Below are 25,012 nucleotides of genomic sequence, written 5' to 3' on the forward strand. Positions count from 1 at the left end.
ACCTTCTTATGAGTTATAAAATTAGGTACTGGATAATTTACCTTAATTATAAACTGGATACGAGAATAGACGACGTTGGCACTTAACTTTGATAATGTTACTGTGTCATTTTGCGTCTTTGAAATTCGAATGCCATTACAAACTTCAAATATATTTTGGCATCAGGAATTCCGTTATGCAGTACCTCAGCTTACGTTAATACCCACAACTCAGGACAATTAAGCAAATAAGCGTCGAGCTTTATGATTAAGAGCACGAATCATTAAATAATAAGATAGTGTTCCAAAAGAGTTCGTTAAAAGATGCAGACAGGCAACTTAATGATAAGTGATGAGTGATATTAACCAGAAATACTAACTAACTAGGAGCTAAAATGTTATGTCCTTTGTGCGTGCAGTCACACTGACTCACTAACCCTTTCAAAGTCGCACACAACAATATTAGTGGGTACCCAGATGGGCTATCATAAAGCCTTATTACCAAATAAATGTGAACCAGTCGAGTGAGTAGAGGCATTTATTTTTATTAACGATTTCATATCCTTAGACATAAAAGGGCAATAAAAAATAAGAAAATTACTAAATTTATAATTTTAAATTATATCTAGAACAATGTATTGACCAAAACATGTACTGAAATTATATTCATATTTTAAACCTTTACGTCCTTATAAAACTATTAGTTATATTTATTAATTACTATCAATTTGATGGAGTTAACTTTAATATTATTAGCATTACTTATATTTTTAAAATATAGTTCTATTAACATAATTTATGTTTAGAGAAATTCATTGGTCTAGGCGATTTTGCATTTGTACATAAACTTGGTCAACTGAGGTTCTGGATACAATTACCCGACCGAACCAATAAAGAAGATTTTGCAGTCAAGAAATTCTCAGCAGCAGACCGGAGTTGTTTGCAAGTTGGCAGCATTTGCACTTCAATACCTCAGAAGGTCTTTAGTCACTAAAATATATTACGAAGGGCTGTGTAAAGAAGTTGGCGAATCAAAGTAAATAATTCCAAACCCGGGTTTTAGTTCTAGTTGCTTGTGAAAAGTTTAAATCAGATCTTATTCAAAATCAAAATGTTACTTTATTATTATTCAAGAAGTTTTTACAAGCACTCTTGAATCGTCATTTTACAGAATTATATTAAATGTAAAGCTACTACCGAGTTGGAATGTCGATCCTACCGAGAAGAACCGGAAATAAACTCACTAGTTACTTTACTTTCCAACATTTTTGAATCAAATACAATTAAATTTTTATAATATCATATCGTGCCTGAAAGTCAACAAGCACTAGCTACACGCTTTTTATCTTTATCCACATATATATAATTGTGTTTAGTTAATATGAGTTTTTTACTAATTTTTTGTAATAAACGTTTTGTATTTATGAATTATCCAAATTATTATGTCGTCATTCAACTCCTCTGTTACCAAATGACTTTTCATCCCTGTGTATAAATTTAATTATTTATTTCCTTTTTTTCTTTAACGTGAATGTTTTAACAGCAAATGGGTCAAAAAAATAATTTCTTAACAATTTGAACACTCAACTGCTTAGCGAATAGATAAATTGATTCGATGCTGATTGTATTGTAGAATAATATATGTTACTATATATAGGGTCCTGACCCTTAAATCTTAATATAATAACTTAATTTTAATTAAAGCGACCAAATGTTTATCTGGTTAAATACACAGCAGTTAAGCCAAATCATAAAAATAACATATTACAAATTATTTATTAAATATTGTGTTAATAATTACAATAATGAGCAATAATAATAAATAATTCTAATTCATAAATAACTTCATGAGCAAGCTTTAGTAATATCAGGCTTTTATCGGCTCTTCCTTCGGTATCCTCTTGTGTTTGTTCTTTTTATATATCAATTCTATGGTCCAGAACATAATGACTATACCAAAACATGATGATAATATGTAGAAAGCTGTCGAGTAACTATTTGTCAAGTCTCGTATAGCACCTAGAAAAAAATAATCTTAAATTAGGTTGGCAACATTGATAAGCGGCCAAAATTGTTATGGTGATTTCTTTCAAAAATATTGATAGATCCGTTCCGCCTTTCTTTGATCCGTTCCCACAAAAACAGATTTTTTTGAGAACATACGTAGCAACTTTGGTAGACTAGCTTCGTCTTCTATCAGAAGATTTGTTAAAGGTTGATAACACTGGGATATATCTAAATATGACGATTATCAAAATATTTCGATACTCTTTTCATGTATAAACAATCATAACACATTTAATGTTCATATAAAATATTTACAAAGTTACAACTCTTGTTTCTCTCTTTTAAAGTATAATAATCCTAAAAATGCTTTCGTTAAAAATAAACTTATATTCCAAATATCAGCTTTAAAGACTCAGTACTGTTAGCTGTGTGTTGATAATTCCGTCAGGACTATCGATTTTAGAAAAGATGCTTATTATGTATGTATATGCTTACACATAAATTATTTGTGTTGAAACTCTTTTAGCCTTGAAAGTCAATAATAAATAATAATAAAGATTTTAAATAAATCATGATCCTTAACTCAGATAGTACATATTATTTTTAACTTTTTTATTATAATGATTATCAGGCTTAAAATCTTGGTTTGATACCTACTAGATTTTACGGTATGAAATACAGACTTCGAACTAAAAAGTTAATTTACAAGGAAAATCATGTAACAACTTACCTATAGAGGGACCGACAGACAAATTGAAGAATCCAAATAATAGTAGCACTATTCCCATTGCAGAGCTAAACTTGTCTTGATCTACACTATCCGCCACTACTACTGGTAGAAGCATCATTATAGTGCAACGCGGTATTCCCATCATTGTTATAAAAACTGTCATCACCAGCATATCATCTGACCAGAGCATTCCTAAAAGAAGAATTTTTAGAATTTACTTTCCTTTATTTACATTCCGTTTTCTTGTCGTAAATTTATTAATCATAAAATTTTTAATTAATTTCATTTATAATCATAATTAGAATTATGATTAATTATAATTCAAATATATTTATAGCGTTTAGCTAAAATTTCTATCATGTTTTTACAATAGGACGGTAAGTGAAAAGATGCCCTGTGAGAAATATAAGCCATTTATCACCAATGAACCTCCAACTTTAGGAACTAAGATTATGTTCCTTGTTCATTTAGCTACACTGGCTCACTCACCATTCGAACCAGAACACAACAATACAAAGTATTGCTGTCTGGCGGTAGAATATATAAGGTACCTACCCAAACAGGCTAATCCAAAGGTCAACCACCAATAATCACCACAATTACTTGGAACGCTATTATTTTTGTCTTAATGTAGGTACGGATTATAGTCAATAACTTATTATACAACAGTTCATACCAAGCTTGGTAATTAGAGCCAGGACTAGTCCAACCACGTAAATCTCATGGCTTCCAACGTTAAGAAGCCAGCTGCTCATGAATATAAAAAAAGCTCTCGTCCCCAAATCAGTCATCGCGTTTAAAGTCAGAGCCCAAGCTATATTTCCCTAAAAATATTGCATTATAAATATTTAAAATCTAAAGCTAATGTGCCACTTATTTTATGAATAATTAACCCGCTTCAAGTTGAACTTAGTGAAAGAAAACGAAAAAAGAAAATTACTATTTTTTTGCTCATATAAAAATTTGGTAAAAGTTACCTCATTCCATCCTAATGCGTATAAGGCTTGTGGAAGCATAAATATAAATAAATATTCAGAGAACAAACTTAGAGCCACTCCGACAGCTGCATTCGATAAAAGAAAGGTCTTAAAAAGTGAGACATCTATGAAATTTGAAATGAAATTTCTGCAAAAGAATTAAATTGTTTCGTTAACTTAAAACTATATAATCAAAATGGGTACAGAAATATCTGAGTTGCGCTAGCTACTAGCGTGGAGGGAGTTTATGTGTTTGTATTTTTTCAAATATATTATCATTTGATAAAACGTAAATTTAAATATTATTCGGAATTGTTATAATGTTTCCAAACAGTAGCCTTCCCTAGTCTCCAATATAGCACCAAAATTCTAACTTCGATTTTTCTTTACATAAATGTTTATGTTATCATATGTATAAAATTATTTGCCGTATTGAATTATTATGAAGCTCTGTACTTGTATTACTAAAAATGCGGTTCTGTACGTTAAGACGACCAGATTAAGATCTTACTTTCTGCCATGATACTCTTCATTTTTTGTATTTTCAACACTGAATTTCTCAATTGATTTCTTGATGCCGTTTTCGAGCTCAGATTTGTTTACTGGTTTTAAATCTTCTTTGCCTTTGAAACCTTTTTCTTCCGAAGCCAAAAGGGACTTAGTTTCTGAAATATCACAGATATAATAATTTTTGAATTATGAAATATTTGGGTTAGATTTTGAGAATTGAATTTTTAATAATTATATTATAATCATCGTAAATCAGATTTTATTTCACATCTTGTATTTTTTAATATAATATAAGTGGTATACCGTTTTCATTGTCTTCGGATACTTCAACCTTTTTCATATGCCACTCCACTGGCTGCATCAAGGCCATTCCGACTATATTTTGCAAGGAAACAGCTGATATGATTAATAAAGTTCCTCTCAATCCAAATGTTTCTAAAGTCCACTTGACAAATTGAGGTGAAAATAAGGCGATAGCTCCTAGAAAGATAAAGTTATAGTTAATTTACTTATTTAATTAATTTTATTGAGAAAATATATTTAATGTCCTTAATTTTAGGAGCATTCGAACCCATATTGGTATTATGTATTGTACATGGCTCAGTCTTACTAATTATAAAGTAGGTTCTTAAGTTTTTTTCTCGGTTGTTTTGAGATCTAACAAAATATAGCAATTTAACATAATGCCAAAAGTATTTTTTTATATTGTCATGTTTATTTTAAAATATATTATTACGAAGACTAAATCTTGTTTGTATCATAACAAAAAAAAAGTTTTGCTAAGAAATAACAAAAATTTTGTTACCTATAATAGTCTGCGTAAAACTGACAGCCAGCAGTCGCCTCTTAACAAAATAGTTATTCAATACTGTACAGGATATATTATATATCAATCCGTTACCCACACTCTGAAATACAATAAATTAAATAATTTTATACTACGATATGATCATAGTGCTACTTCGAAATGTTTTTTCTGCACATTTTCTTTACCTGCATCTGAGTACAACAATAATTTTCTGATTTAAAAATAAATAAATACAAGAACTAGCAGAATTCCTTTGTTGTGATATAAAGACTTCATAATCTCATTTCTCTCTCATACCTAGATCAAAGCTAATAAATATAACAAAGTTTTTCAGATCTATAAAGAAAATGGGCGTTCCACGAGGATTTATTTTAGGTCCCTTCCTATTTTTGATATACAAATGTAATTCATCGCTTTCAATGGCATTGCGATTTGAAATCATTTGCTGCTAATACATCAAGGTGTCCAATGTTATCATTAAATAAGCACTAAGCTTAAAGAAAAAAATAACAACAAGTTTCCAATTCCATATATTATGTCATTACCTACATAATATATTAACACAAGTCTATAGAAAATTATAGAGATGACAAAACATCATGAAGTTACTATTATTATTCTTATATGCAGGTGCTTAAGTAGCTAGTATATCGACATATTTTGATCATTAAAAAGAGTAACTGAATTGAGTTTATTAGGAATTGGTAGAATCTATATTCTGAAGGTAATTTTACATATTTTTTATTTTTTTTTATTGTAATTGTTGCACGTGAATAGTATGATCAAATTATTTTCTGTAGTCATTCATTTTGTTCCCAAAGTACCGCTTAAAAGTTTACAATATTTATAGATTTTTATGTTTTTATCTATTTTTATTTAAAATAGTTATAAAAAAGTTTACCTGTAGCACTCCTAAGCAAAGGAAAAATGTCAGTTTCGAATTCACAAAAACGTTGCCAAATATTCCCAAATTAAATATTGTCGCAGCAACCAGGCCGAGTTGACGTAAGGATAGAAGCTTTAATAGAGGATTCACAATCATTCCTGGAAACGAAAACAGTGAATTTGTAGTGAAACGGAAAAGTAAACAGTAGGATAATCTGACTTTTAATAAACATGCCTTTTTTATATAATCAAAGTGTTTTAATAATAAATTACAAAAATATATTTCAGGATTTGGATCCTAAAGTTAATAAGGTTAAAATAAAAATTTGGCATGCCATAAAATGTACCGTACCATTTACGTCAGTAGTAATAAAATTTGAAAAGGTTCGATGTTTATCATTTAATCTCAATGAGAGGTCCAGTAACCCTTCTATTAAAATCCAGACAAACAAAACAGCTTTTTCTTCTTAATTAATACAACGAAGCTTGAGCTTTATAAAATATGAATATAATTTAGAAATGCTTGTCAAAACAATAAACAAAATAGATTTGCTTATATAAATACCTGCTAAAGCAGCACTTAGTGCACTAACTCCATTTAAAAAAGTGATACTAGTTGAATCCATGTTCAGTTCAATGAAAAGATCCTTAAATATCATTCCAAAACTCGCCAGGAACGTTGATATGGTTATCTGTTGAACAACAAAGTATTGATGAATAATAATACGAACCGAAAACAAAAGCCATAAATATGAAAATTAACGGCTTAAGAAAATACCATCGGTCTTGCAAAAATTTGCCTGTTCTGCTCCTCATTTTTAACCCAAAATATATTAAGCATCAAATCTAGGCAAAGACTTCAATATATTTATGAGCTTAAGTCTTGAAGCAATACTAAAATCAATAAAACTATATCTACTTGCGAGGTATTTGTAAGACTAACAAACTGAAATTGGTGTGAACTAAACAATTTCTAGATCGTTTATGTTAGTTGTACGAATCGAAATGGATGAGGTAAATAGGTAATGTTGGCACTCGTCATTTTATCAAAAAAGACATGGAAAACACGATATGATAATTTAAAAAAAAAATAGATTACGATTTTCATAATGTATTGGCCAGCTCATAACCAGGCCAATCCACCAACCACTGTATGTTATACAGTGGTTGGTGGTCACATGGAAAATATGTATGTAAATAATGCCTATTGTAACTAAAAGTAACAAAATATACGAATGGAAGATTATTCTAAAAGCAATTAAATTTACTCGTATTTATTATTTACTTATCCAAATGATTTTTATTCAAAGTCCGTTCCTTTTTGTAAGCTGATTGCTTTGAATATCTGATGGTGTAATTTACTATTTTAAAATAAGAATTTAAAGTAATTGAGATTCCCTACGATTTAAAAATGGTGTACAAGATTTCCGTTGAAGTAAGTATATTTTTTACCAACTTATCTAATATTTCCTAACGTATTCGTTTAGGTAATTTGTATATTTATGTAAGATGAACTTGTTATAAAACATATGATTTTTTCTATAAAAATATTAACACATTTTTAACATGAAAAACAAATTTTGGTGATGAAAATATTCATCAATCACAAACAATTCGCTTCCGATAATGCAGTTAAATTACTTGTAGTGACATATGTTTTAAATCAGCTAAGGGAATAAATGTATCAACATCGCATATATTTGGACTTAATTGTGTTGATAAATTATCTGATATTCTAAATAAACTCACCAAATTTATAATCACGCCTACACCAATCATGTAACCCCATCCACCATCTGGCGCCACCAATTCATATTTTTTACCGTTTTTTACTTTGACGCCCATGTTGGAGAGTTACGTCGAAATGCTGACGATAACTGAACCTTGCATCAAACAAGTAATCATGTGTCTTTATCTCATGTAAATAGTCTTTAGTTTTGTATGAAGTTTGATTACCGTAATTACATGTACTTGTCAACTTTTAAGTTCCGTATTATTTAATTTTGTACTGTTAATGACTTCAACTGTTTTACTTTCTCCTTTAAACGGCTCAATAAAACTATTTGTAAACTAAAAGTAAATATGTCAAATGTTGTGATTGGTTTATTGTTTTTGCAGCGCTAATGTAATATGGGCAGTGGAGAGCACTTTCCATCAGTAGGCCCATTTGCCCGTCCGCAAAGAAAACCTACCACATGTATTTAAAAAAAACCTGTGATATTAACGATTTTTAATCCTCTTTACGGTTTTAATTACAATTCCAAATTAAAATATAACTATGAGTTTTCCTTAAAGAAATCAATCAAGTTATGTTTTGGAACAAATTTCCAGGCAGGTCAAAGTCAAAGTCAAAAGTCAAAGTCAAAAATCTTTATTCAATATAGAAGTGTTTGCACTTGCTTATTGATTGTCAAAAATCTACCACCGGTTCGGAATTTAGCACCTCGGACCTGAGAAGAACCGGCGAAAGAAACTCAGCGGGATATATTTTTTTTAACCATTTTCCATGTAGGTACAATGATAAGTATATTTTAGTTGTTTGAAACAGCCTGGAAGCGATCATTTCATTCCCAAGGTGTGCAGTCAACTAAAAAGTCATTAGTGTTGTAATATCCTTTAGCACACAAACGCTCTTTAACGACTCTTTTGAATTTTATAATTGAATAATTTTGAACGTTTTCTGGGATCCTGTTGTAAAAACGTATACATTGCCCCAAAAAATAGTTACTAACCCTGTGTAATCGGGTACTTGAAGTAACAAGTTTATTCTTGTTCCTAGTGTTAATAGCATCAGACACGAGACTCATCCCGACAATGATTCCGGTTGTTGACCTGAGACGAAATTTGGTAATGAAAGTCACAGTGGACGCAGATTTACATCATACAACGTTGAATCAATATATTCAAACGGCCATATTATTATGTTCTGAGAGATTAGTGATCCCAAATACGATTTATTTGTTATAGATTTTTTTTTTCTAATTTAAAATATACAATATTTAAGTAGGCTTTTGATATCACTTTACACTATCAAATGTAATATAAAATCACAGTCATAATATCAGCCCATAATATACATTACACCGAAAATAAACCGCTAAGTAGTTATTATCCACACTATATATAATAAAGCTGTTTATTTGAACGCTAATCTCTAGAACTACCAGTCGGATTAGAATGTATATTTTTGCATTTGATAGCCCAACTCTTGAGGAAGGCTTGATTAATCTTCGGTTAGTTTCACGTGTCCTATCTCTATCTCCTTTCTAAACAACTTAGTTCAAAATATTTATATATATTTTAAATAACGCTTAAAAGTTTCAAAATATTTGTTTATACAACTATGTTGAAAAATATATACATATTGTGTATGTTTGAAAAAACATGATGTTATCCCTGATAACGAAATTTACTTTAATGTTCGTTTCATCCACAAAAAATATAATATAATAAAATAATGAATAATTATTATTTACTTGGAAACGATCGAAAACAAGACAAACAATGGCTGGTCATTACTAGACATGGATTGCTTGTTTAAATATGTACATAGCTATATGTATGTATACATTACTATATACATATTTGTTAATAGATAGCGACTCACGATGATGATACTTACACCTTTATAATCATCTTTAAAATATTTGTCTTACTAAAATGAGCCATCAAAAACATTATATTAATTGAATATTTCAAAGCTCCCGCAAATACCGTTTGCATAGTATTGCAAATGTTGGATTTATGAAGACGATCTGATTCACTTTCAGATTGAATCGTATTACGAATCGTCTGGTCCCGTTCTCGTCATTTACATTTGTTGTTTAACTTTCAAAAACTTTACATAACAGTCTTATTTCTAATCTGATAATTGTTTTATCCGATGAACATCCAGTTTTAAAATTACAATGCATCTATACTCATATTTTGTTTTGTTGTCAATTTTAATTGAATATATATTCATTATTATAACAGAGTTATTCGATATAGACGTTGACCCTCTTACATATCCTTCTGGCGTACTGTCAAGTGTAATAAATACTATATCATAGACAGAAATAATCAAAGACAAAGAGTTTGAGACATAGACAATTTGACTAGTTTTTAATAATTTGAGATATTCCTAACCAAGGTCTAACAGAGTAACGTTAAGAATATTTTTAAAAGCTTAATTGAAATCTGCTGCTAAAGTAGAGTTACGTTATTCAATTTCATTTGCCTGACTTATAAACCACCTGAAAACAAGTTCGTAGGAATCGATAATGCGAAGTAAAAATAGTAGTGCAATTATTATAAACAGTTTTAAACTAACAATAGTTTATCACCAGTAAAAACGCCTTAGCAATTAAAGATAAAGTGTTGGTAAAAAAATAGCGATGTTTTGAACGAATAAGAGCAAACATTAGTAGGCTGATTGCAAGTGATAACTACTACATAGCGTAAAATCCTGTAATGAAAATACTCCCGCCGACAATACTCAATCTAACGATATTTATGATAAGATTTATATTCAAATTTATAGAAATATACGTTTTTACTGACTGAATATTCTACACAGTATACATTATAAGACTATGATATATCTGGCGAGTTTTACTCAGTTGAATGTACATTTCGAACGGTAGTCGCTTCACATTCAATTTAATCCTGTAGAATAACATTGCTTCTCGATCGACTCGATTACGTAATATTTTGATTTTCATAGTTACTTCACGAGTATACACCAACTTGATGGAGCAGAAAGAATGAACTCGTCAAGCCTTTTGTCCAGCAGTAAAATATTTACTAGTAATGTAACTTATTTTTCTAAGATTATTAGAACAAACATATAAAGGCATGTTTAATTAACTTAATAAATATTTACATAATGTATCCAATTACATGCGCTGCTGAAAATAAAATTCTAATCATCGTTAGTAGCGAGTATGCTCGTACTTGACAATGAATCGGATCTTATCAGTGCTATAAAAACTACTGAAGAATTTTAATTACTTTAATGGTTATTTTTTATTATTTATGTGACTAACAAATATTTTCTAAAAGACCCTATTATTAAAATATGTTGTTGGTTAAGAAAGTAAAGGATGTTTTCTTTGGAAAACAAAATTGTCATTAAGATTAATTACCATTCATAATCATTACGTTTCAAATGTACTAACTATGCCGATGAAGATGATGTCCTCTTCTAACCTACTGCATGGAACGTATAATAGTGAAAAATTGTGCGCAAACTCAATCCTTTTTTATGAATTGACTCTTATAATAATCTCTTTGCAGGCTTGGAACCAATGTGAGTTACAACTTATCCGGTAATGAACAGTTCTTTAAAAAAAAAAATCCTTTTATTGACCCGACTCGGCAAATAAACCCAGGCCTTCAGGATATTATACTTACCACTAGACTAACGAGGTACTGAACTATGCGCGTATACTAATAGTTGATTTTAAGATGATAAGATATGTAAGCCATATCTTTCACGACAAACATTAATTAAGCATTTTAATAATAATAGTGACTGTCAACTGCTCGGTAGTATTAAAATAAAGAATTTTTAAGCGGCATAATTTGTCAACTTGACAGAATGATGGCCATGAAGACTAAGCTTCAGGAAAAAGCAGAAGATATTATATTGTGTAAGAGTTTTTGAAAACAATTTCGGCAGCTCAACTCTTAAATCCTTCCATAACCACAAAAAGGCTGACAAGAAATAATGTTTTTAAATAGGCAGAAGCGACGAAGGCCTCTTCGCCTCCGAGTTTTTACTAGTACCCAACTTATTTGCTTTTAGTCTAAAAATTTAATCAAACAAAAAATAAAATGGTCATAACTAGTGCATTCTTCCCTAACTGAGAGAGATCAGGGATATGATTATCAGCTTTTCAACCCAAGATAAACACGACACCTCAGAATTCCAACCCAACATCTCATTTTTAAGCCTTATTAGTTTTTTTTTGTATGATATCGGTAGGTGGACGAGCAAATGGGCCACCTGATGGTAAGTGGTCACCACCGCCCATAGACAATGGCGTTGTAAGAAATATTAACCATTCCTTATCAATGTCCTCAATATATATTCCTTATCAATAGAATATCTGATGAGTAGGTGGAACCTACCCAGACGGGCTAGCACAAAGCCCTACCACTAAGTGAAGTGTCTTATTAGTTTGTTAAAAGACCAACGAGAAATCCAAAAAGAAAATATGCTAATAAATAAATCTATTTATGTAAGTTGAAATAATCTTAAAAGAAATTACTTATTATTAAAATTAATTTGCTTTATTTCTATAAAATGAAAAATAGTAACCTGTGTGATGTTAAAATGTGTGGTTGAAACAAAATATCTTTTGAGAATTATTTTGAACTTTTAACGAAATTGGTACTAATGCTGATCTATAGTCAATGTTTTTATTTCATTTATTGCAAACATCGAAATGACAAACTATTTCAATGCAAATATTGATAAGATTATACTTCTGCGCCTGTAAGAATCTTAGTAGCAGAGAAGAAGGAAAGCGTTAGACAATATTGCTTAATGTCTATAGGAAGAAACTTAAAAAATAAACATCTTTCTTTCACTTTCGAATGTGGAAATAGAAGAATGTTAGAAAATACTACTTAAATTAAATTTCTCATTATTAATAATAAAAAAACTCTCTTTACATTATAACGCCACTAAGTTGTAAAATATTAGCAAATTGTATTAACGTGCTTTATCCTTACCGAAATATTAAAATAAATTATAATACTTTGTTGAATTAAAACTCCGTACATATTTTTCCTTCAGTACAAAAAAAGGTTTATAATAACGAATAAAGCGTTGCTTTAAGAAAATGAGCCTAAAAGTTTTCCAATTACTTATAATGTAAACCTTAACAAAAGTTAATAATGTTAATATTTACTGGAAATATTAAAGTATGTAAACAATGAAACTCACTAATCCTCTTAACAAATACTGCAGACATTTATGTAGCGAAATGTCTGTATCAAAGTCTCTACAAAAGGCAACGGTAGACAGATTATCGCGTGCGCCCCTTTGCGGTGGGCCCTGCCCTGCCCTATTTACAAGAACGCTCGCTAAGTTATAAAAAGTCGTGATTACCTCACTTAAATTCTGTGCGCTTTTTTAAGCAACGATTATGAAAGTAGGTTAGGTTTTATGCCAAAAATATGGTTCAACAACAACAAAGTAAAAATAATATAAGTCTAGTATTTATTTCAGTTTTTAAATCAGAATTACGTTTTTAGATTAAAATTACACTAAAAAAATTAAATATACCTATGTATTTAAAAAAAATGTTTGATATGGTGGATATTTTTAATTATTTATCATTTAATTGATCGCTAAGAAACGACACGGTACCACGTAGTTTAAATTAGCAGAGGGTACTTGATGAAAAGGATTGACTAGCGTCTACAGAAACATCAACGAATAGTGTGATCGAAGAGATTAACAGCTTGAAAATACGAAATGGGGTACAGAACATTTTGACCTGTCAAACAGTATGAAAATATTCAGTTATTTAACATCTCTTGGAAGACTAAACCGAACCGATCCTTTGTCATATAATAGAATATCGTTACTCGTTATCTTTGCTACACGACCAGTCGACCATAATTATTTCTCTTAGTATGCCAAGATCTTCGATCGCATCGATTATATAAAGTGAAAGACTAGGTGCAGCGCCCCTCTTCAAACTTGCCTCTACGCTAACGACCAATTTCTTTCCGAATGTCAAGTCTGTGTGTGCTGTGTAATTTAAGCTCATCAGTCAGAACAAAGCATTATATATAGAGTACCTAAATTGAAAAACAATTATGAAAATATGAGTTATTTAAGTAGGACGTGACGTTGTAAGTGTGAGTGGAGGCTTTTATAATTAACCTTACCCAAATTCCTCGCGCACGCTCCATTGTTTAAGAAAATAATGTTCAACACACAATCTTACTAGATCTTTTTATTGTTATTTTGAAATGAGAACTACTAGCAACAGAATAGTTGTGACTATTAGAAACAGATCCCATTCTTAAGCCATTTAACTAAATGCAGACATCTGGCAAGAAAATATAAAGGAATTAAAACCAACGTCTTTGCCATCGATATAAAATGCAGTTTAACTAACTACTCAAAAGGCTGTATTCTATTTCGTAGCGAATATACGTGACTCACAACTCTTCAATATTTCTCTCAACCCACGAAATAAATGGATTGTAAACACAAATAAAACACTCGAAAATGCCATATTGCTTACCCGTATTTGATACCTCGACCTAAATTTCGTGACCTATTTAATATTATAATTATTAAATATATAATCAATGTAAATTCAACCGAGAAGAACTGAACAAGAAAATCAGTTGGTACTCATTATACAAGCTTTTATTTAACTTTCAATATTAGTTTGTTTAGGTCAAATCTTACAAGCCCAATTAGAGCCACTCGATCTTATCCTACGGATTTGAAATCTTGCTTGTTGGCTCAGGACCGATGACAATGCATTTTTATTTATAGTACTTAGCTACCTATTCCGGCTTCATATGAGTACGATATGGGTCTAAATACAAATTTTAGATTGAAGCACAAATATAAAAAGAAAAAAATCTTATGTTTTTCCGGCTAGTGAAGTTGAAATTCACGACTTTTCTCTACTAAAGTATGCATATATTCATATAAACTTTCCTCTGAAATCACTTTGGAAACCGCATTAAAATCAGATAGGTAGTTTAAAAGATCTAAGCGTACAGACGGTGGGAAGCAACTTTGTTTTATACTATGTAGAGAACTTTTTTTAATTTTAATAAGAATCATTAACATTAAGTCCGTAAATTTATACAAATATTAATTAAAAATAGTTACCGTATAGATTTTGATCGCGTGGAATGGTAGCAAGAATTCTAGAAGCATATGTAGAGATAGATTAGCGAACTAGATAATAGAAAGTCGTCAACACCGCCCGTAGGTATTAACACTGTAAGAAATTTTAACCATCCATTAGGTTGCTTATGCGCCACCAAGCTTGGGAACTAAGATGTTATGTAATTTGTGTACAGGCACAATAATTTTGCTGTTTGGCGGTTGAATATCTGATGATTAAATTATACCTACCCAAGCGGGCTTACACAAAGCCCCACCACAAAGTAAACCACCCAGTAAAGTAATACTAAGCAGAGCGATAAATTACTTGTAAGACTTTGTAATTAATATTAAAATAAATAAAAATGAAAATTATTTTGTAGCTTAAAAGTACAAAATAGTTTTCATTAATTTTTATATTTTATCAAAAGACAGTACAGTATTGCTTCGGTTCAAGTATATTAACAGTTGTAATTGTAAACAGTGTGACATTAAAACCTTAATGACAGAACAAACAATACAACTTGTTTGATATGTGCCGGCTCGTGCTATGTACCTGATCGATAAATTAAATACAACGACGACCATGGCGCGGTCAGGGCCGGCCTCTTGTAGATAACGAACGATGAAACTTCAAAGTTGTTGATAAAGGGAAATCAGGGAACGAGGGAAATTGTAAATTGTTACTGTTGCTATAATTTTTTCAATAACCATTTGAATTCATAATTGCGAACTCCATTTTCTACGGTCATGAAGAAATAATAGATATAATTCGAATAAATTTTATTGAAGAGGGTTTTGTATGAAATTTAATGACTGTCTGGTGGAGAAGTGAATTTTATGTTCGTTTCAATTGATTCTAAGTTGAATTATATTACAATAAAAAAAGAAATATCGGTTATATGTTTTTCTTGAATTTCAAGAACTAATTAAATTTTAGTATTATGATTCCATGTTTTTTTGAGTAATTTATTTAAAAATATATGTATACCACCTAACACAGTCCTTACTAGTAACTTACTAGGTTTTGGTTCCTAACCCATTATGGATGAAGTCCGCCGTATATATAATATGTAACACAATAAACGTTTTATTTAAGTGATTACTATGTATTGTTGAAAATAATACATTTTTAAATAAGATGGCCTAGTGGTATCTTATACGTGAATTCTAAACGAAGATTTAGTATTCGTACCATGGTTAAGAAACTGATATGTGCTTAATTTGAATTTAAAATTAACATCTTGTGCTCAGCGCTGAAAAAACCTTATAGAGTAAACTTGGGTTGAATGAAATTCAGCTAGACATATATCCATCAACCCGAAGAGCAGTGTGGTGGAAAAAGCTCCAAACCTTCTCCTCAAGAGTAGAGAAAGCCTTGCATAGCATTGGAACCTTTACAGACTGTTACGTTTTTATGAATTGGCCTTTTATTTGCTTTTTATGAATTCTAAGCTCTAGGTATTGTAAGCGGAAGTCGAACGCTAAGACGCTTTTTGTGAGCAGAAACTTTATATTACCCGGCCTACTTCTGAAGAGGGAATACCTTTCTAAGAATTATGTTGCATACAAAAAGGGTATAAGCCTAGGATAATTACAGATATGTCTTTTTTAGCCTTGCATTGTCAATGGTAAATGAAACGCTATTTTAATATTAACTAGATTCCACAAGCGGCTACACCTCCTCGTCATGTATTAGATAACGTTTGTCAACATGTATGATTTTCTTAAAGATTTGTTGAAAAGTTAAAGCGTCACAAACGAATCAATAAACATTCTTTATCACTATTTATTAGGACTATTTTTATTTGAAAAAATAACAAAAAATCCTTAATTGTTTGTTATTATTGCTCCTAATATTTGAAAGGGAATTGATGGCTCCTTTCTCGATAACAGTCTGTCTACACGTAAATTAAATAATAGTTTAAAAAAATTAAACTCAACATCCATTTCATATCTACAAAATGTTTTAGTATTGGAGTCCCATTTATACCAATATATATTAGTAAAATAAATTAAACATTAATAAAAAGCAATTAAGACTGGACTATAAGAATATAAGATCTCGTTACACGGTCTCGTAGCAGTTTCATTTCGGTTGACGTCAGCATTTCTTGTTAAATGAGAAAAAATGGGTGAGTTGCTACATTTCGACAGTTAAAAGAATTTATATGTTTTTCGAATTTTTCTATGATATTTTCGACAACATCATGTAATTCGAGAATACGTATTTTAATATTTCGTTCGAAATTCAAACAAGCACTGGTAAGCTTTGGTTTATAATTACGGTATTTAGTAGTAAAGAAAACCATTGAACCTTCATGTGTTTGGTAAAATTATCATGTTACTAATCCATAGTAGAGCAAAGTGATTGAATATGCTCCGAAGAAGTTATTGCCCATACGTGAAAACTTAATTGTGTTTCTACCGTAGTTTTCGTTACTTTATTGGAACATATGTGACGTGAGACGTCTCACTAGTGAAACGATAAAAATTACGTCGTTACGTCATTTTGATGCATGTACTCTATACATTGAGCCGAGATGGCCCAGTGGTTAGAACGCGTGCATCTTAACCGATGATTTCGGGTTCAAACCCAGGCAGGCACCACTAAACTTTCATGTGCTTTATTTGTGTTTATAATTCATCTCGTGCTCGGCGGTGAAGGAAAACATCGTGAGGAAACCTGCATGTGTCTAATTTCAACGAAATTCTGCCACATGTGTATTCCGCCAACCCGCATTGGAGCAGCGTGGTGGAATATGATATATAGGATGATAGGATAGTTAATGTCCCATATCACATCCTGACATTTCACGTTCGTTTTCAGCGGTGAGTTTCGAGATTGTCCTTACAGAATAGACCTACAGGTGTCACGTTTTATTATATACAGCAATATGATTTAATGCAGTTGTTACGGTTTGCATTGTTATGTCAAGTTTGCACAATAGGTGTGGTCTAGCATTCGCAGTGCATGATCAGTATATTGTCGTGACGTCAGCAACTCGCAGGGTTGTACACAGAATAATCGTGGCTGTTATTTTTAATAAAATATAATATAAATCATTTTTATAAATGTAGTTTATCATTTTAATTAAGATAAATTTTATTTATTATTAAAATTTAAGCAGTTTGGAGTTTCATAGACAGTGTTTTGTTTCAGAAACAACTTAGCACATGAACATAAAAAAACTGAGGTTTCTAATAAAATCATTACAAACATTTATATATATATTTTTTTGTTTTAAGTTCCATAAAAGGGAAACACAGTAAGCTTAAAGTACTTTAAAAATGATTTCCGCATACTTTTGTACTACTTAATATAAAGTTTTACACGAACAAACTGAAAATCAGTTCTGTTGCATGACTGCACTCAAACTAAACTATGGGCGATCCTAAACGCAAGACTGAAGCGATTTCACGTAACAGCTACGTATATATTGAAACGATGGAATGATATACCGTACCTAATTTATACACGTTCAATGTCGCGTAGCTTTCATGGGGTCGGTGGTGGCAGTGGTGGCGCACCACCATACCCGATCCGACGTGTTTTCGCGAAGGGAAAATTCTCGATTTACTCGTTAACTTTTGTTGAGCTATCTTGACGTATTGAAGTGAGTGATACAAGTATTGATTGCACAAAATGCGTTGAATTGTGACGGAATGTTCTTTACTGAACTTTATCGTTATAAGTGAACAAATAAATAGTGCGTTCATTATATACATATATAGTGTTTTATATATTATATAAAATACAGTATAACCATATTCATTGATATATGTTGTTATTATACCTGATATATTGATGTTTACGTTCTGAAATGTTAATTTCAGTGAAACAACTAAATATGGAAAGTTTTAACCGTAGCCAAGCAGATTAATTAAAATATTCAAATACCTAATTTCATTCATGCTGAACATCGGACTCGCTGAATTTAATCCGAGTCCGGTTTAAGCGGATCCAAACTGTCAAACTAGATAGAACATTGCTTTGAGGTATTGTGAATCGTTGCATATATTCGAATATTTAATCTTATTTCATTTTTTTTATATATATATTGTCAATGATTTCATGATTATTGTCGTTTAATATTTTAGTTTATTTATGAGAAGTCTCTAGAAACTAGTTTTCCGTGATTATAGTTTAGCTTATGTATGTATTTATATTTATTGACATTTTTGCAGGCAACATCACAATAGGAATAATAGGATTATGTCATACAATATTTAAACGAAACAGAGGATGGGCTTTATCACTATACGTAATCGCATTTTTAACTTGGGGTACGTAAAATATACTAGAGTATATTTAAATAAGTACGTTAAGGTAAAATCGGATCAGGGACAGATTTATTCAAAACCAGTATTCGCCCAATTATGGGGCAGATGTTATCCTCTGATCTCTATGTATCCTTGTATGCTTGACAATGTGTATGCTGAACTTCATGATCATCGGTTGAGTAGTTAAGACGTGAACTCGTAACAGACAAACCGATACACAATTAATCGCACGTTCGCATTGATAATATTGGGTACAATTACTGCTAAAGTTTATAACATTTTCAAACACTGACGAGTTGGCGACGCCATTGAGCAATGTTCCACAATTCAATCATATGGTTTGTCTCGGTGAAGATCGGATTCTATTGCTTCACGATGTCCAAGCGTTCGGTTATTAGACTAGAGTTTAGATATCGTACTACATATCCCTCGGAAACGGAATCAAAGATCAAATACAGACAATTTAAAGATTACTCCCTCGTGCTTACAGAAGCACGAGGCTTCATTCCGACAGCCTAATTTTATATATTTAATACATAAACTCATTACAAAGTATTATAATTATAAAACATATTAACAAATCAAAATAAACTTTGTATTGCAACAATTATTATAGTACAATTAATTAATTTAACTTTGAACATTTTCCGATAACTAATTTAACTAAATAGCAATATCCGCAAAATATAAAAGGACGTGACGTAACAGATAATTGAGCATTTCCAATAATCGTCCAATACCGATCTTGTAATTAAACGCCATATTTGAATAACGATAAAATCGTATTAATATATATGCACGTGTTACGCTTTAATTAATTTCAACTGATCTAGAAATGATAATTTCATATTAAGCTTTAAATTTACGAACTAATATTTCATTATAATAGTAGTATCGTTTATTTTTCAGCACTGAACTGATTACAAAGTCACATATTATGAAATGTGATGGGAAAATAATGAGTAATAATAAGCTTATAACACCAAGTTTTCGACTTCGTAGATAACGCCCAAGGTGTAGTTTCTGTAATAAAATTACGCAGATATTTTTACTCAACGTTAAAAATAGATCATGTTAAAAAAGTGTGAAGTTACTTAATTTTTGTTGATTTTCATTGTACAATGCTGATACTGAATATATTACAGAATGTCTTTATATACAACGTTCACATCTTTATTGTCATTAGACAATACAAACCGCTATGGCCTTTCATTTTAAATCTGTAATTTCTTCGAAAATATTTATTTAAAATACAAGCACAAAGACCATATTGATATATATTAAATGCATAATTTATTTAAGGTACTTAATTTGAAAAGGATCAATGGTTGCTTTAAATTGCTTTGTAAATAAGCCATTATTTCTCGTAAAAAGTAAAGGACAAAAAATGATTATTGTGGGTTATCCATAAGAGATAGACATATAACATTGCGGACTTTTCTGTTGAACTTTTTAAGGTGTACAATACTGTAGTACCTATATTATTTTGATCTATCTCATAGGGTTCAGCCATCGTTTTAAATTTAAGTGCAAAAAAGAGTTTTTGTATACGACATCACATTAGAACCTTTAAAATTATCAGTGTTTCCTCTACTATGTCATGCATGTATTACACATATAAACCTTCCTTTTGAATCCACTTCAAAATCCGTTGCGTAGTTTTAAAGAACTAAGCATACACAGGGACAGACAGACAGCGGGACGCGACTTTGTTTTATACTATGTATTGATATAATTGTATTTAATTCACATCTATTTAACTTAGTCGATCAAAGAGATAAGGAACAAAGAGATAGGAACTGCAGAGTTTATCTCTGTTCTTCTAAATAAAATCTACGTTAATGGCCGTAGATAGTTCGACGATTCGTAAAATCTTGTACATTATAGTCAATAAAAATATAATGATTGTAAAAGTCTATTTGAATTATAGTACATTTTGATTTAGATTTTTCATTTGTTACTTTATTTAAAAAGAAATATTTCAAAATTAAAACGGAACACATTAGTACAATTGATAAAATGAGCCAGTGCTATTAGTGTCACTACACACGAGGGACACAGCATTTTGTATAAATTTGTATGATGCCGTTTGGGTATCTGTTAAACAAGTTGATATCAATAATATAGGCCCAGTGTTACAAGCCTTAATAACGCTTAAACCCTTAGCTGTTAAAGTTATTTATGGTGAGCGGATTTACGGAGAGGTTGGTTAATGGTAATTTAAGGGCGAGGAAAATACACAAATTTCGAAATTTAGATCAATAAATTTCTTTCGTTGCTTAAATATCTCATAAAATATATAACGTATCACTGTTTATAGATAACTAATAAAAGCATATTTATTTATTCGTCATCTATCTACTAATAAATTGGGAGACGTTTATTTAATGCCTATAATTATAAATAAAACTTCACCAAAATACATAAAAGTTATATAGGCCAGTCAATAAAGCCCGTGAAGGTCAAGTAATCATTATGATTTTTTGATATGTTATTACACAACGGATTTTGATTCGGTTTTTATAATAGATAGATTGATTTAAGAGAAAAGGTTATGTGTATAATACACGCACAATATAACAGAGAAACACTAATAATTTTAGAGGTTTCTGATGTGATGTCGTAAATAAACATATTTTTGAGCTTACATTGCAAATGCTGGCTGAACCCAACGAAATAGATTAAAAGCAATGTACTACATTATTGTACACCTTAAAAAGGTCTTAAAAAAGACCGGTTACTATTGTCTAACGATTGAAAAACTGTGAACGTTGTAAAACATTCTGTAGTATATTTAGTTTCAGCATTTCACTCGTACAAAGCCGGGGCGAGTCGCTAGTGAATTATATTAAGACAATTTCTTCCCACGATGTACTTTACACTAACCCTTTAACACCTTGATTATTTTATATGCATGCTTTATGTATGATGTCGACAATGTATTAGTATATTTTGTAATAAACAATATTGTAGGTACATTTAATAAGCTTGGCAACAAGGTTTCATAGATTTAGTTTCACAGTATAATTAACGTTAAGAACTATTGAAATTGCGATAAATTATACTCTATATTAGACGCGTTTACTAATAGCGTAGCGTATTCGGTAACTAGAAATGTATGTTAGTAATAGAAACCGAGAATTACGGGCTCGAGCCCTGGCAAGCACCACTGAATTTTCATGTGCTTAATTTGTGTTTATAATTCACATGGTCGTCGGCGTTGAAGGTATATAATGTATGGGACATTGTGAGGAAACTTACATGTAGCAAATTAAATTGTGAAAAAATATATAGTATAGGAAGGTGGACAGGCACACGGGTCATTGATATCGGTGTTATGTTAAATAAAAAATCATTATTTAGATCGCCAATACGCCACTAACTCTAGACACTGATGCTATGTCCCTTGTGCCCTTAATTACACTGGATCAGTTATCCTTTAAATCGGAATACAAATATACTAAGTTTTTCCAGTACAATATGTGATAAAGAGATGGTACCTAACCAGATGGACTTGCAAAAAATGATATACAACAACCCACATTGAATCAGAGTAATGTTATAAACTCTAAACTCCAAAGAGAAGAGTCCTTTGCTTATTAGCGGGTAGTTTAAAAGCCGTAACTTTATTTTATTTTGACACTTATATAATTGCAAAAAATACATATGATTAAAGTATATATTGTGCACTAGGCTTTAAAAGAAAATGAACAATTAATCCGTTAATCCGTGTGTGTGGAGACAAGTGGTGAAAATGTTCAGTAGTGGAGATACTCCGTTGATGACACCGGATGGCTACAGCAGCATATCACAAGGTAATTATTGTTAATTACGAAACATATAATTATTAATATTATTATGTGAAATAAGGTCAAGTTCAGAATCAAGTTCAAGGAAAATATATATATATTTAATGTTACTTTTACATATAAAAATCGAATGGTACTATTGCGTTCCTTCACGATCAAAAATCTCATTTAATTAGAAAGGACTAAAAGATACCACATTGGCTATCCTTTTTTAATCCCTCGTATGGGAAAGAGATAGTAATAATTATATAATCGCTACCGATATCATCCGGTTGTTACTTACTGGCTGGTAGAAATTTAAATATTTTTTTCTTAAAAAAAAAGCTTGAATCTTATTCCAAATAGTTTATTGTTCCAGTTTGATTTGCAATTCCAAGCACAGAACCTTCTAAGTAGCTATCGCAAGTCTTTAATTGCAAAAGGGGCAAGGAACGACTTTTTTTCATTATCTGATTGGCGAAACGGTTACACTGATGGGATAACTCGTTACAAAAATAAAACAAAGTGACGTGAGGATTTTTTTAATACAGAACATACACTATAATTTTTACTATTTTCTTTATACAGTACATATTTTAAATTTCCTAACAATAACCGTATGTTCTAGAAAAAAAATAGACGAAGAAACACATACGTCGTTATTTTTAATACCTTTTACATCACCATAAGGTAAGTAACCTTATTATAAGGTAGGTAACCTGAAATAAAAGTTATTATAATTAAAATTTATGCCAAAGCTATTACCGTATCGATCATACAAAAAATTTAACTGTTTATTTTTTTATAAAATGTAATTTCAATAGTGTGTCAAAATGTCTGCGGTACTAATATAAAAATGAAAAATTATACATTTTTCATTTTATATTAAGCTTTGATAATATTTTTGACAATCGAGGTGGCGCAGTGGTTGGAACGTGTATCTTAACCGAATATTTCGTGTTTAAACTCATGCAAGCTCCACTGAATTTTCGTTTTAAAATTGATCTCTTCCCCCTATGGTAAAAGAAAATTATCGTTCTGCTACGCATGTATCCACCTACCTACATTAGACCGTATCCTTACCCCAGTATTGAGACATATACGTTTTAATATATGTACACATGTAATACATTAGATAAGATCATACATTTTTCAACCCTTTTCAGTTTTATGATTGGGCGGTCATATTTATCACATTAAAGTACAAAGATTTAAAATATACCTTATTTTTTAGACTAATTATCTTTTTAATATAAATTATATTCGTTTTAATGCAAGATATTCACAAAAATAGTCACATTTAAGTTTATATGCTGTTAACCAAAACGAAAAAGCTGTAGGAACTGCAGGCGGTACTTTTACTACTTACTACTTAATGTTAATTCATTAGAAACGTTTTTGCTATTTAAAAATCAACATTATTTTTTGATGCATTACTTACTCGTCATGGAAATTAAATTAGTTTATAATGTATTTAGGCCATTTATAATCTTAAAGATTTTAAAATGATAGTATTATTATTATTAATAACAACGATCGTTTTATAAAATGCTTAGTACAGTATGGTGTAACAGGACCATGCGTTCTTCAAGGGTTATCTACATAACCTATGGAACAATTTGACTAATTGCAACTTCAAATTTAATGGAATAAGAATACATGAAACTTAAAGTAGTTCCAATTTCTCACTTAGCCTTGTAAAAGCTTGATCTGGTATCTCAATATCAAGCTCAGTTGAAGTTACCAATCAGAAAAGATCCCTAATTCTGTTTTATACAAAACCTTCTTCCCTTCGAATAAATAAATTAAATAAATTAAAATATAGTGTAAACGATTGCAATTTATAAATATTGAAAGAACAATCATTTTATGTATTTTTCTTTTAAGCTAATTTTCATGGAAACTTCATAATATGGTATGTTATAGCTTGGGGATAATTATATATTTTTTTTTTTTTTTTATATATATCTTGATGACTAATTTTTGTAGACAAAATTGTCGGATTAGACGCTTTCCATGCTAAATATCCCAAAACGATAATATTTTTTGAAGCATTTGTAGGATGACTCGCTCATCCTTCTCACGATATAAATACAAATATAATTTTCACCCCATAGCACTCAAGAGCAATGTAATCTACATTAAAACCACCAGTAAAATGAAATTTTAGAATTCGATCAGATCTCGATTCCAG

At 30.5% G+C, this 25,012-nt stretch overlaps 2 protein-coding genes and 1 long non-coding RNA gene across 7 annotated transcripts in view; 1 reads left to right on the forward strand and 2 right to left on the reverse strand.

Moving 5' to 3' along the window:
* Positions 1 to 25,012, forward strand: part of LOC125067601 (solute carrier family 12 member 4) — a 343,127-nt gene that overhangs the window by 166,963 nt on the left and 151,152 nt on the right. The window lies entirely within an intron of this gene.
* Positions 1,774 to 7,763, reverse strand: LOC125067638 (monocarboxylate transporter 12-like). Its single transcript, XM_047676343.1, has 10 exons — positions 7,645 to 7,763; positions 6,461 to 6,587; positions 5,912 to 6,054; positions 5,008 to 5,110; positions 4,506 to 4,682; positions 4,204 to 4,357; positions 3,693 to 3,840; positions 3,392 to 3,539; positions 2,716 to 2,907; positions 1,774 to 1,997 (listed from the first exon to the last, which is right to left on the reverse strand). The coding sequence occupies exons 1-10, from the start codon at positions 7,738 to 7,740 to the stop codon at positions 1,846 to 1,848; spliced, it is 1,440 nt and encodes a 479-aa protein (XP_047532299.1). The 5' UTR covers positions 7,741 to 7,763; the 3' UTR covers positions 1,774 to 1,845.
* On the reverse strand, positions 21,547 to 22,463 carry LOC125067702. Its single transcript, XR_007119740.1, has 3 exons — positions 22,453 to 22,463; positions 22,410 to 22,414; positions 21,547 to 21,688 (listed from the first exon to the last, which is right to left on the reverse strand). It is a non-coding gene; the product is annotated as an uncharacterized LOC125067702 (long non-coding RNA).

The sequence above is a fragment of the Vanessa atalanta genome, chromosome 1 (assembly GCF_905147765.1).
Source record: "Vanessa atalanta chromosome 1, ilVanAtal1.2, whole genome shotgun sequence".
Lineage (NCBI taxonomy): Eukaryota > Metazoa > Arthropoda > Insecta > Lepidoptera > Nymphalidae > Vanessa > Vanessa atalanta.